The 14,035-nt window shown below is 31.9% G+C and overlaps 2 protein-coding genes across 2 annotated transcripts; both read right to left on the bottom strand.

Annotated features, from left to right (window-relative positions):
* Nucleotides 1-6,647: 6,647 nt before the first annotated feature.
* On the bottom strand, nt 6,648-8,307 carry LOC111375819 (elongation factor P-like). The gene is made up of 4 exons (XM_022998725.1): nt 7,954-8,307; nt 7,306-7,407; nt 7,068-7,149; nt 6,648-6,850 (listed from the first exon to the last, which is right to left on the bottom strand). Exons 2-4 carry the CDS (start codon nt 7,336-7,338, stop codon nt 6,732-6,734), a joined length of 234 nt encoding a protein of 77 aa, XP_022854493.1. The 5' UTR covers nt 7,339-7,407; nt 7,954-8,307; the 3' UTR covers nt 6,648-6,731.
* On the bottom strand, nt 7,347-13,955 carry LOC111372430 (elongation factor P-like). The gene is made up of 6 exons (XM_022994790.1): nt 13,944-13,955; nt 9,269-9,382; nt 8,984-9,091; nt 8,246-8,321; nt 8,186-8,198; nt 7,347-7,407 (listed from the first exon to the last, which is right to left on the bottom strand). Exons 1-6 carry the CDS (start codon nt 13,953-13,955, stop codon nt 7,347-7,349), a joined length of 384 nt encoding a protein of 127 aa, XP_022850558.1.
* Between the last annotated feature and the right edge of the window lie 80 nt (nt 13,956-14,035).

A 14,035-nucleotide genomic window follows, 5' to 3' on the forward strand; every position in this document is an offset into this window, starting at 1 on the left:
TTAGGGAAAATTGTAGCTGCGGTCCTGAACTTTTATATTTTTTTGCATACTTTTCCCTAATCTTCAATTTGTGTCACTCACAATCCCAAACCTTTCAAAAATATGCACCTGAGTTCCAAATGAGTAGAAACCGTCCAATACTCCAATTGACCAATTTTTTTATTTTTTTATTATTATTTGAGGAAATTTTACAAAATGTCCATTTTTACCTAGTCATTCGCAAAAATGTTCACTATTGCAAAAATGTCTAATTTGAAAGAATTTAGACCAAAATACTCTTATTAACAATTTATAATTCCACAGACAAAAAAATGGTCATTTTTGCAATATTATTATTGGCCAATATTATTTTGTAAAATCAAATGCTTAGGCCACTTTCACATAATGGAGTTCTAATATCACATGATTTGCATTTGTTGTTGGAAAGATCTTCTCACAATACCTTAACAAACCACATGATTTGTATTTGGAAGATGGTTTGTTATTAATTCATCAATTGATTATCCCTGATTTCAAATAATATGATTGATATTCCTTTTGATTTATTTCTTCATTTTGCTAATGTTGTGTTAGTCATTACAATTATCACTTGCTCTCTAAAAATTGAATGACCTTATTAAGAATAGGCATCAAATGGCCAAGAAAACTCAGAAAAGAAAAGAAGAGAAGTTTGTGAAAATTGTTAATATTTTGTTTAGTTGCTTATGCTCATTTTTTTCTTACTCTAATGTTCGGCAAGCTGCTTTTATCTTAGGTTACAGATGAAGAGAAATTCTAAAAGACGGTTAAGTTTTCATTTTCCAAATTTCTTTTGGGTTCAATTCAATTTTCTGGTTGTTGACAAATTAAAGAAAAAGAGTACAAAAAAGGTTGCATGATTTTTCGATCTAAGCATATTGATTAGTCAATTATACCTTGAGTGATCCTTACCCAACTAATTAGTCTCATTACTTAACTGAAAAAATAGCTTTCGCGAGATTGAAATTTTAATTTTTTTAATTATGTTATTTTTTTTAACCATGGGGATTTATGCGTTCAAATCTATTTTCTAGGTTTTATTTATTTTAGTTAATTTTAATGATTTATTTATGTATGGTGATTACGGATTGCAACAAGAAGCAACTTTCTTCTTTAACATGAGATATATTGAGAAAATGGTGAAATAGGGGAATGAGAAGAAGTGAAAAGTTACTTATTGATTAGACTGTTATCTCTTCTACTGATGCCAAACATAGAGCCAGAGACTTGCAAGTATAGCATGTAAGAACATCACTATAAGGATACAACGGGGTTTGTGGAATTTTATTTTTTTGGGGACATGTATTGAATTTTTAAGTATATCAGAATTTTGGATCTCGATTTTGTATGAATATTATTACATTTTGGAGTATTAATAATGATTATTGGAGTTATTTGATATTAATATCTTTTATCTTGTTTTGTGGTTGATTTGTATAAATCGCTCTACAAACCAAAAAATATAATATTTAAAAAAATGTAAAATAACTACGGCAACTGTCAACAAAATGTTGGCAAAAATAAAGATAATTATAGACAACGGGCAAAAAATGTTACAAAAAGGTTATTTGCAAAACTGAAAAAATATTGCAAAAAGGTTATTCGTAACGTTCAAAAAATATTGCAAAAAGATTATTCACAATACTTAAAAACGTTGCAAAAGGTTATTCACAACGTTCAAAAAATGTTGTTGTATCCTTTTACTCTATGGCAATATCGAGATTTGCAACATACGTTCGAATGTTGCAAAAGACCTTTGGCAATGTTTCTTAAATGTTGTAAAAGGCTTTTTTTATTGTAGTAAAATTGCTGGTCTTATAAGATGCATCACGTTAAGTTCAACGTGGGGGATTTTATGTAGGTTGTTTTGATTGAAGACCGTTTCCAACATGGAATAAACCATATGTACCGAAGGGGGGGTTACCGAAGCGTGTCCCCCCCCCCCCTCCCTCACAAACACGCAGGCCTCGCATGTATTTAATAAATGTCGGCCGTGGTCCCTACTTTGATGATGTGAGTGGGATGTAAACAATTGTGTAAATGATTATGTACGTATAGCACGGTCCTTCCAACATATATCTTCCCTTATGATTGGACTAGTTGAGATTATTTAAAAGATCAACCCAAATGCCTATATCGTTTGAAATTACCTAGGCACATTCATATTGTTGATGTCTTTAATGTTAAGCATTTAGTGCCTCTTGTAGTTGATTATTCTGATGAGACATATCTGGATTGCAGGATAAATTGCTTTGACCTTGGGAGGTCACGGAGTGTGTAGGATATTATAGATGCATTGATGGTTTGTTGGGGGAAGAATTACGCCTAAAACTGCAAGGGGCTCGTCCTGAGCCCAAAGGATCTGGTCCATCATCTAGGTCGGTCCAGCCTTAGGCTCAGGCGGTATTTTATTTTTATTTTTTATTTTTTAATTTTGAGGGCTTTTCTTTCATTTGATGATTCACTAGGTTTGTCGGATTTGTTTTATTATTCTACGGCTTGGTTGGTTTGGAAAACATACTTGTGTTCTTGTTTGGTATTGCAATCAAAATTTTGAGTTTTCGTGGGAATTTTTGTATTCTTGTATTGATTGTCATTTGTGTAGGTGCAATCAACATCACGGTGGAAGTGACGGTGGCAGAATCGGGAGTAGGAGGAAAATGAGGTTTTTCCCTTTTTAATTCTCTTTTGTTTAATACTTTTTTATTTATTTATCTTCTTTTAATTATTCTATTTTAATTGTGAAAATATGCAGGGACCATTTTGCTCATAAGAAAGAAAAATTTACCATCTTTGGGATCTATGTTGCTCTTTTCTCTATTTGATTCTATACATAAGACATAAGATGAAATTCATTTTATTTAATTTGCCTAGTTAACCCTTCATTCTATGATACATAAATGGAAAAAAATTCGGATCAATCCAGTATTTTTCTTACTTAATCTTAGGAGAGTTGCTAATAATGATCATTCCCAATTTTTCGTCAATTGATGACCTTTGGACATATTTATATCATCTAGTTTAACAAATATTTGGGATTGGGGGTACCAAAAACGCCTTTAGAGGATCTATTTGAACGTCCTTATATTACCTTTTTTTACAAACACTTAGGACAGTTGTGTCAAATACAAAAGGTTTGACACCTTGCAAAACATTTTTGAAAGGTTTGAAACCCCGTACATAATTTACCCTAGTTTTAATGAAGCAATAAAGTATAGATTCCTAGTAAACTCCTATTTAATTAAAAATTATCAAAAATTATACATGAAATATGTTCAAACTTTTTATCTAATATTTATATTACTCAAGATCGAAAATATTAATATTTGATACATGAAATTATAATATTTTATTGGGATAATTGCAGCTGAAGTTTTAAACTTTTTAAATACCAGCGGACTTTTTGCAATCTTTCATTTATTGCAGTCGTTACCCCAAACTTTTCTAAACGTTGCATTTGTGGCTTTTTTGGATGGTTTTCATTCAAAATATTGTCAGTTGACCAGTAAAATAAAGCACATTTATGAATCATAGTAAATAGATTTCCTGCATCCAGAAAATAATATCTGATACAAAGTACAATTAAATCCTAATTAATGCTAATTGACATATAGAAACCGAATAAATGAAGATTTATAGTATCTATATTTGGATTTGATGTACTGGATTGTTTGAATTATTAATTTCTTCAAATGCATTTATGTTATAAATGAAATGGTTTATTACTTCTTGAAATTAAAGGGGGGAAATTGTAATTTTAGTCCCAAACTTTTGGTCAAAGTAGTGATGTTGTCCTTAATATTTTTTGTCTAATTTTTGTCAACAATCTTTGAAAAAATATCTTATTAAGGACCTATTTAAGGGGGAAAAAATGTTCCAACCATAATGGCAAAAAAGGGAAAGGCCAATTTTACAGTTGACTCTTTATTAAATGACCAAACAAAAGGAGAATAAAAATAAAATAAATAAATAAATAAACAAGATTAAAATCTGAAAGGAAAATTTTCTTCCACGAACATCCTCCTCCTAACTTGTAAGGGGGGAGGGCGGTTTGGATTTTCCATTTCACTACCACATGTGGTGGCATGCGTAAAATCAAGGGGTTTTCCTTCCTAGTTTTCGCCACCACATTAGGGAGAAAGAAAAAACTTGGGGAGTTTTATGCTAAGATATTTTCCTTCGAGTTACTTTTGATGTTGGAAATCAAATATTTCTCTGTAGTTTTTCCAAAAATTTAGTCGAGAGGGAGGGTAGTTGGGGTAGCGGTGGGTTTATATCTTTTTTATTTTTTAATAAAATAATTTAAGATTTTTGTTTATTGTTTTTATAAAAAAACAGGAGGCAAATAATGAGTAGACTAATTTGTCCTTTCATTTAAAGTCATGGTGTTAGTTGACTTGACTTGATGCCTATTTTTTATGGAATCCGTTAACATGTCATTAACCTGTTAGTTTTTGACGGTTGGAGATAAAAATAAGATGAAGGAAAGACAAGGGACAAGATTGCTAATTTTGACCAAAGGTTAGAGACTATTGTGTAATATAGCCTAATTTAAACGATATTAATAAATGTAACCACCTACCTAAATGTCAAAGTGATTCACCACATAAATAGTTGTGCTATATTTATTATTCGTCAGCATAAAACCGCTATATATAGTGCGTCTCTCATTGTCAAAATCATTGTGCAATTAGAATAGATTCGGTATTTTTGAGTCACTCATCCTTCAAGATTGCGACCCTTGAGCCCATTATCTGTTTCAATCACGTTGTCTTTTTGTAGTGATAAAGAATTTGCTCTTAGAGATGACAACAATTGATGAAATTGAGGAAATTCTGAAAAGGTTTGGGGATGAAGAAAGCACATTGCTGGATCGATATGAGAGGAAGTCATTCAAGGTGCAGCTAAAGCAAGCCATGATAGGGAGGAGCTTGTCGGAGCCAAGCTACCAAGCGCAATCAAATTTGGTGTCAAAGTCAATTCAACAAAGGCGGTGTGGGGGCTGGAGCCGAGTTTGGGGTATTCATATGGCGCCAAAGAAATTTCTAAAGCCTAATCAGAGAGTAACAAAAGATTTCCTCACTGTAAAAGGGAAATATCATGACATAAATCCCTCTGAAATTTAGGGTGTGAGTACTTGATTTTGATTGTCATGTACTTTCGCTAAATAAACATTTTCTTTTGCCAATTAGTGGTTTTAATTCCATATTAGACTACATGCATTTACAATGTCAAATATAAGGATCGAATAGGAATTTATCTCATGCGGACAACTTTGCATACCAACGTGATGTTATTGAAAAATTAAGTTGAAAATCAAAAGTTTTAAGTGAGAGACCAAATATGATAAGAAGAAAGTATAACAAAAAAAGCTGTGGATAAATTCCAGAGAGCGGGCAGACGACAAACCGTGCCATTTGTGCTATTCATACTCAATTTTGGTGACTTGCTACTGCAATAAGAATGAGATAAAACAAAGCGAAAACTGTTTTGAATTGTATGCTGGAAAATATGTTCGAACCCATTCACTACATTGATCAATTCATTCTGTCAAAATGGAAGATTGCTTGATTTCTATGAGGTGTCTAATATAATGACTAAAACAGGATGTGAGCCAACAATCAATACATATAATTGCTTGGTGAAGGGGCTATGCTACGTGGGAGAGTGGAGGAAGCCTATGAATTGCTATGAATATCAAGAAATCTTTGATCAAACCAGATATTTATGGTTAATACTGTGATGATGGATGATTTTTGCAGAGTGAACAGATTAAATGGGGCATTGGAATTTCTTGCCGAAGTTTTAGAAATGGGATTGACACCAAATGTAGTCACTTACAACACTCTGTTTAATCGTTACTTTAAGAAGGGAAAGCCTTTGGATGCTATTGGTTTGTCGAAGCAAATGTAGGAGAGGAATTTGCAAGCCGGATTTCACAAGTTATAGTATATTGTTACATGGAATGCTGCAATGGGATAAAACTAATGCAGATGTGGGGATCTATAAAGAGATGATCGGGATTGATTTTCAAGTCGATGAGAGAGTGACAAAACACTTTGTTGAGAGGGTTGTGCTGGAGTTCACAAAAAGACGATGCACTGTTGTATGATGTGTATGAAGCGTTTGTGAAAATGTAGCACAAGGATTGTGCCATCTACTCTTGTACATATGATCTAGTGATTGAAGCCTTTTGCAATGGAAAAGAGAATGATAAGGCGTCTGAGATTTTAGACTAGAGATGACAGCAGGATTCCATTCAACATTTTAATTCATGGGGTTGAACAGATAAGGAAGGTCATTAGAAGCTTGTAGTGTATATGGTTTAGCGGTGAAAAGAGGGTGGTGCCACAGATAGAGACTACAAATGTTAGCCTCAACAAGCATTCAAATCAGTAATACTCATATGATTAGATATTGAGGATATGATTCCTGTCTGATCTCTGTAAAACTTCTAGTGTAGCTAGAACGCGTATGCACGACTAATAGAAGAAGTGCATATTCAGTACATAAGACAATATAATATTTTATATTTGTTCTCGAAAAGATGCATCTTCAATCTGTTTACTAATAAAGCCAGAAGCCCGTCTACAATGAACAGCCATAGAACATTTTCTTGAATCCACATGGGAAAAAGGGTCTTTGGATGTCCAAAATAGTTAAAGATGGCAAAATCTTCTACTCAGTACAAAAATAATATACATCTAAATAGTCTATGCCCGACTCATGTATTGCCCGGTTCTAGTATCCACCATTATTTCTTGGCTTCTTTTTATGAATAATGGGACAGTCACCACAGCACCCGTATCAACAGTTGCTGGCTTAGATCCACCTACAAACGATTGACAACCACAAATGATGATTAAAAGGAACAAGAAGCCAAATAGGTAGAAGCATGTTACAATTGCTAAACATAGGTTAACGATCTTTCATCAGGCACATATGGCGCTGATTCATATCTTGTTCACGCCCTTTTATTTTTCTTCAACTTGTATTTCCATCCGTCACAAATAAAAAGGGCATAGAAACCAAGAGACACATTAAAGTACCTTGTGCTGTGTCGCCTTTTACACCTAGATCAACTTCAACTACAGTCAACTTTACAGTTATAGGGAGTTCAAAATCAACAACCTACAACAAAAAATCAGATGGTCATTTTGAGATTGTATTCAAAAGGATTTTGCTTCCTTAGGTAACAACTGACAAATTTTAGAAGGCAAGCGCCAAAATAATTATTATAAAGCTTGTGATTCAATCAGAAAAAGAGGTGCGAGAGTCGAAGAATACTTTTCCCTTCCAGAATAGCAAATTGCAGTCCATGTCTTCTTTCAGCCACTTCGATTTGTCCCCAACATCCTTCTCGTTGAGACGGAATTCTTCAAATGAACTCTGGAATATATCATACAGAACCCATTAAAATTAGGAATATGACTAGCCTTCCAGTACCACTGCATGTTAATTACTAAAGAAAAGCACTTTCTCTAGGATGAAACCAGTTTCCTCAAGTATATTCCAGAGTGAAAATAAATAAAACAGGAGGAGGAAAGCTACTAATCTCCACTGTGATAGTGTATACGAAGAGAAGAATTAGATCTATTAAGTACCATTAAAGTACCAAATATATGAAAGAACTATTTGCCTCCTAATTATCATAATATTTAGTCTGAGAGCAGAAAATGGTTTCAAATGGACATGCAACAAACGTATAATTTGAACTCGCAATCTCTGTCTGAGATTAAACACCACAATGCATGTGCCCTTATGTTGGTCCAAGTGCTTATAAGTTGCGGGTCCTATAGAATATTTAGATAATAAGTGGACAGTAAGTTATGGGTCCTACGAAATGAGTAGATAAAAACAACTTAAATTAGAGTTTAAGAAAAGCCAAACATAGCTAAATGTCATCAAACTGCTTCTAATGTAAAGATATCCTACTTCAATGGTGTTTTACTCCTTCCAACAATTGAACAGCATGAAATTATCTGGCAGTGGAATCTACCATCTTGCTCTCTGCAGGCTAATAATATCAAGAGAATTTGAAAATGTTAATAGGGCAGAGGTGTAGCTTAGCATATGAGTGAGCTTTTTCACCACTTTTTTTCTCTATTCTGTGTGTTGATAATGCTTTGACAGTAACCTTAATATTCTCAAAGTGGATTAAATTTACCTGAAAAGTGTGCCTACAATTGACGCCATCATATAAAAATTAAGACAGAAAATAGCATACCAAGTCCATAAAGGCGTACTGGGAACCATCTTTGTAAGTATTGTTTGGTTTCTTTGAATGTATCTGCCTCGTCAATCTGTCAAAAGAACAGAGAACAGAGAACAGAGAACAGAGAACAAAATTAAATATAGGAATGGCCGATTGTACATACAATTGGATCATCGTATAAGATTCGTGACAAAATAATACTCATCCAAGATTGGACACATGAAAAAAAATTACATTTTATGATATTACAGTTTCCTCAGTGAAGCATCTTACCTGTGTAGCATAAAGAAATATATATAAGAGACTAAACATGGATAAAACGAAAAGAAAAAGACTTTCCAGTTTAGCAGAAACGACACTTTTAGAACCCAACTGAGGAACGATTGACTGCCCCATGCTGTGCTTATCTCTTTTTCAGACCAAACTCCCGTAGTTATCGTCCCCTCCTCCCCTTAATATCTCATGAAGTGTTAGGCATTGGGTGATCACTGTATTAAATATATTATATACGGCTTTATGAATTCATATTACATGATGACCTGAATTCACCAAATTTCAAAGTTCTTATATACACCATGTTCATATACCATTAATCAATTACCAAACATATTCACCATCTAAACAAAAGCATCCATTACCGACTGGTGCCTTGTTTTGAAACCATGGCTGTCAACCATCTAATTTATACTGAATCACAAGAGATTGTAATTGGATAGATAGAGTTCAAGATGGAGGCAAGCCACCCAATACAATCTTTAGATGTCTGTAGTTATGTGAAGCAGTGACCAATCTAGTTTGCACCATGCATTTAAACTTTCCACCAGTAAGTATGTCAAGAGCCTTACGTGTCACTTCAATCTGCCCACAAAAAACAATCTGGTTACCTAATGAATGACATTCTTGTATTGTAAATATTATGCTAGACGAACTGCCGAATCGGAAAAATTGGGTGCTATCTACGGTTCCATTGCGTGACACCCTCTAAATAAGTAGGAAGAAACAAAAGCACAAAATTCAGCAGCTCCAGAGTGTTACCTTACTTCCAGCGCTGAAAGTTTTCTCGACTTGATTTCCTGTCAAGTAATTGCGTAGCGTGGTCCTCACATTTGCTGCCCCTTTCCCAGGTTTCACATGGAGGAACTCTATAGACTGCTCAAGGCATCATCAAGAACATTGAGACTGACAAGTCTCTCTTCATGTATCTCTACTTATTCATTTTGTTGATTTAGTGGCATCGCTATCCTCATGGCTACTTGTCCAATTGGCTGTATTAAAATGTTTTGATCGTCAACCATATGATATTTCTGTTTTTGTTGGTGTCCTTTGAATTTGTATCTGATGGTACGTTCTACTTTCGGATCAAACAATTCTAGATTGTCGACTTGGGAACAAAGCAGAAAAGAACACCCTTTTATTTGAAAAAAAAAAAGTCAAATAATAATAAAAAAAATAATATAAATTAAGACTAAATGTAAATAGTCCTTGACAATAGCATAAAAAACTTGTTGCTTTATTTTATCGCAAGTGTATGATATCGTAACAGATAATATAGTGGACTTTGAATTCGAATTATTGTTCCTGCGAGGACTATAATTTAAAATCTAATTTAATATTTCAAACTTTTATTTGATGAAGAAAATAAAGAATTGTGATTTGGTGATTTTTGATCTAACTAATTGAGAATATCAAAATTGCTCACAAAGATCGAATTGATGTTTCAAATATGGAATGGATATTAGAGCATAACAATTCATCTATTGATCACATTTAGGCCTTAATTCAAGATAGTCTTTGATCGAATTCTTCTATTGTACTCAATTTATCATACTTGAGTTCTCATTAAATCTATTTAACTAATTCAATCACGTATCTTTATGCGAAACAATCTTAGTTAAACCCACTAATTGTTCTAAAAACCCATATAATGACATCAATAATCATATAAGTATCTCTATATGTTATACTAAATTATCGAATTTTACTATATGGTATAAATCTAAAACTCACATTTCGATTTGTAAAAGATTACAAAAACATTGAATTATTGATCAAGTAATTCAAAGCATTAAATACATAAATAAAATCAAAATATAAACTTTTAAAGAACTAGAACTTTGAATAAAATAAAGGGTAATTAGTACAAAACGTTCCTATCTTTCATGATTTTTGTGGAAAACGTCCCTGCCTTTTATTTTTGGCGCATTGCATCTCTATCTTTACCTTTTCTTGTGAAAAACATCATTTTCATCATTTTTCTCAATAAAAAGTTATAAAATGACTAATATATCATTCTATTTAAATAAAAAAAATAAAGAACTAATTGCAATCATAGTTTCAATTTTTAAAAAAGTTCAAAAGAGGAGGTGGAGGTAGAGAATTTTTTTATTTTTTTATTTGGAAATACAATTGCATTTAGTTCTTTATTTTTCTTATTTAAATAGAATGATATATTAGTCATTTTATAGCTTTTATTGAGAAAAATGATAAAAATGATGTTTTGCACAAGAAAAGGTAAAGGTAGGGATGAAATGCGCCAAAAAACGAAAGGTATGGACCTTTTCCACAAAAATCATGAAAGGTAGGGACATTTTGTGCTAATTACCCTAAAATAAATAAAGAGTCTCAAATAAATACATTGTTTGCCCTAATATAGAATTTAACTATTCATAATGTATAACGAAAATAAAATATTTTTATTGAGTACATCATTGAATTTGTAGAAAAAGGGATGAATCTTGCTCCTAGATTTTCTTCTTCCAATCTTAAACCCTTGGTTTCTTGATGTTTTTCTCATTTTACTCGCTCTCTTGAATTTCAAGTTGTGTTCTTTGTATTTTAATGTGTGGAATCCTTCAAAGGTGCCTTCATTCCTCTATTTATACTTCCCCTAATGTTTTTGTTGGATGTGAAGTTTATACGGGCTTTAAAAATGGCAAAAACTAAAACTCGCACTAGATGACAAGAGGAGCGCCTCGACGCCTAATGTAAGACATCGCATCATTTTCTTGGGTGGTGCTTGGAATAAAATGAGAAAAACGCCAAGAAATCAATGTTTGGGATATGTCCATCAACAGAACGACACAAGTGTCGTTAAACGTCATGTGTGTCGTTATATCCATAAATACAAGTATGAGTAGTCACGACTCGTCCGAGACCCGATATTCGATATGTTGAACACATTTATGTTGCAAGATAGACGTGTCATTTAAAAAATTTGAGAGATGTACTGATTAATTATATTTTTTAACAAATGTCAATCATGATTTGTGATATCACCCCACTCGATATCGTATAATATATGTTAATCCTATCGATATTTGTCATATAACTAACATTTATGACTTTCTTAAATTAGGGGGTACAATGCTCGAAGTCGTTACAGTGGAAAAGAAATAAAAATATTAGAGAAGTCAACAGAACGACACAAGTGCCGTTAAACGTCACGTGTGCCGTTCTGTCTATAAATATGAGTATGAGCACTCAAAACCCTTCAAAGCCCGATGTTCGATAAGTTGAACTTATTTAAGTTGTAAGATGGAGATGCCATTTGCAAAATTTGAGAAATATATTCATTACTTAATCAAAATGAAAAAGAGAACAGCGCAAATGTCATTACTGTTATGAAATCGATATAAGTGTCGTTACGTATATAAACATGATATTAATAATTGATGCAGTGTATATTTTGAAATTAGTCACTATTAAATAAATAATATTTAATTTTTGAACATCATTTTTATATTTTACATAGAATATAACGACTGTAGTGTCGTTTTACACCAATCGATGTCATCGTTAAATAGTTGCTGACAGTGCAAAATACATCAAATGCGAAAATAAAATTAATTAAAATATTATTTCATACTATATTTAATAATAAAAGTACCAATGTACATGAGATTTCTAAAAATACATTTTTTTTTCTTCAAATTTAGTAAAGATTTCAATGTACATAATACATAAACCAAAATTCTTTTTCAAATGTCCAAAATATTGGAGAAGATAGGTGAAGAATATAATGAATAATAAGATTTTAGGGTAACAAGCATGGAGAGAGAACATGATGCATTTTGGAGACAAATTGAGGAATTTGATTGAATTGAAAGGGGTGTTTGAGTATTTCCCAATGTGAGGGTGTTTAGTACATTTAATATTATTTGTTTATTGTATTTTATAATTAAGGGTCATTTGACCAACAAACATTGAAACAAAGTTATTTAATCAAATACACTGATTGACTAGCTATTTAACAAACTCTCCCAATAGTTAATAATGTGGTCAAAATTATTTTTTTGTCAACTAACGAAAAAGAGGATGGACTCCAACTGTTAATTTTTTCAAATGTTTGAGATTTTCGCTAGTACAAATTGAAATTTATGGTAAAGTCTACTAAAAATTCAAAGATTTAGGATCCTACTAAAAATTCAAAGATTTAGGATCACTGCTGCAATTTCCCCTATTATTTTTCATCAAATGTTTAATCAAACCTATTTTCTAATGCCAAGTGCCACTTGAGTGCACATGATTTCGTTCATTTTTCATGGAAATAAAAGAAACAATTTTTCAAATTTTTTTTCACGTAATTCCATTTTAATTATTTTTATGTTTGCGTTCTTTGGTAATTATAGGAAAATTAGGATTGAACTCTCTCATTTTTCATAAAGTGTGAAATCAAATCTCCAATCTTTAGAATTGAAGTTTTAACTCCCCAACCTATTCAATCTTGTGAGTTTGGATCACCACCAGATGAAAATTGTTATTTTGAACATTATTTTTTTTAGGGAAAAAAAAACAAAAATTTAACTCTTATGACCTTACTATAAATTAAATATGAAAAGACTAAAAAACAAAAACCAAAAATTAAAATTAAAATTAAAATTTTAAAACATACATCCGTTGAACAAACAAAAAGGAAAGGAAAAAAAAAATTCATTTTGATTTTGGTTTTTGGTTTTTTTTTTTTTTTTTTATTTTTTTTTTTTAAAAAAAAAAAAAAAAAAAAAGTTAGCTTTCTTTATAAACTTTTAAACACTTTTTATAAAATTATTTAAACATATTAAATATATCAGAATAAAAGATTTCGTCAGATGGAAACTGAATCTCACAGTATCAAACAAGATGGAGAGTCAAAACCTTCCTTTTAATAGTTGAGGGACCAATTTACACTTCATAATATAAAATGTTTGGGAGTCCAACCTAATGTCTCCCAACATACAATGTAAATCTGATTATTTATTTATTTATTTCAAGACTGTACGCCTTTGCTTCTTTATTTATTTATTTAGTTCATTCTGAATAACTTTTACTATCACAACATTCACAAAATAGAGTTCATCAACAAGATCTAAATCTTGCAAATACAATTTCTCAAATTTTTAATGAAATATAATAACCAATTTGGAAAAAAAAGGGACAGAAACTGCTAAACTCCCGAACCAAATCAACCGATTCTTAGTTCAAGAATCAAGATAACCAACTTACCGATTAAAAAAAAAGAAAAAAAAAGGATCAAGATAACCACCCTTTTTTTCCCACTTCCTCAGACAACTGGACTAAACCAGTTGACAAGTTCCATTTCGTTTCAATGAAGTTTGACGTGCCTAATTAGAGAGTCCAAACAATATAAGTACATTACAAAACTTGCTGGATTATCTATTTAGTTCAGCGTAACAAACATGTCATCAGAGTCCATTTTCAATGTCTAACTTACCAAATGTGCCATTAGTGTCTATTACGTATTTTAACTAAGAATCAATCAGAATAGGTCTTATTGACTTCCCTAATTAGAGAGTCCAAACAACA

The sequence above is a fragment of the Olea europaea genome, chromosome 2 (assembly GCF_002742605.1).
Source record: "Olea europaea var. sylvestris chromosome 2, O_europaea_v1, whole genome shotgun sequence".
Taxonomy (NCBI): Eukaryota; Viridiplantae; Streptophyta; class Magnoliopsida; order Lamiales; family Oleaceae; genus Olea; species Olea europaea.

Excerpts from the sequence above, each read along its gene's own strand:
- LOC111375819 (XM_022998725.1), bottom strand. The coding sequence starts at position 7,338 with ATGGACTGCAATTTGCTATTCTGGAAGGGAAAA. Across the intron at positions 7,150-7,305 it reads TGCTATTCTGGAAGGGAAAA|GTTGTTGATTTTGAACTCCC; the intron begins GTATTCTTCGAC and ends TTTTTGTTGTAG. Across the intron at positions 6,851-7,067 it reads AAAAGGCGACACAGCACAAG|GTGGATCTAAGCCAGCAACT; the intron begins GTACTTTAATGT and ends AATCGTTTGTAG.
- LOC111372430 (XM_022994790.1), bottom strand. Across the intron at positions 9,092-9,268 it reads CTTTCAGCGCTGGAAGTAAG|ATTGAAGTGACACGTAAGGC; the intron begins GTAACACTCTGG and ends TTTTGTGGGCAG. Across the intron at positions 8,322-8,983 it reads ACTACAGACATCTAAAGATT|ATTGACGAGGCAGATACATT; the intron begins GTATTGGGTGGC and ends TTCTTTTGACAG.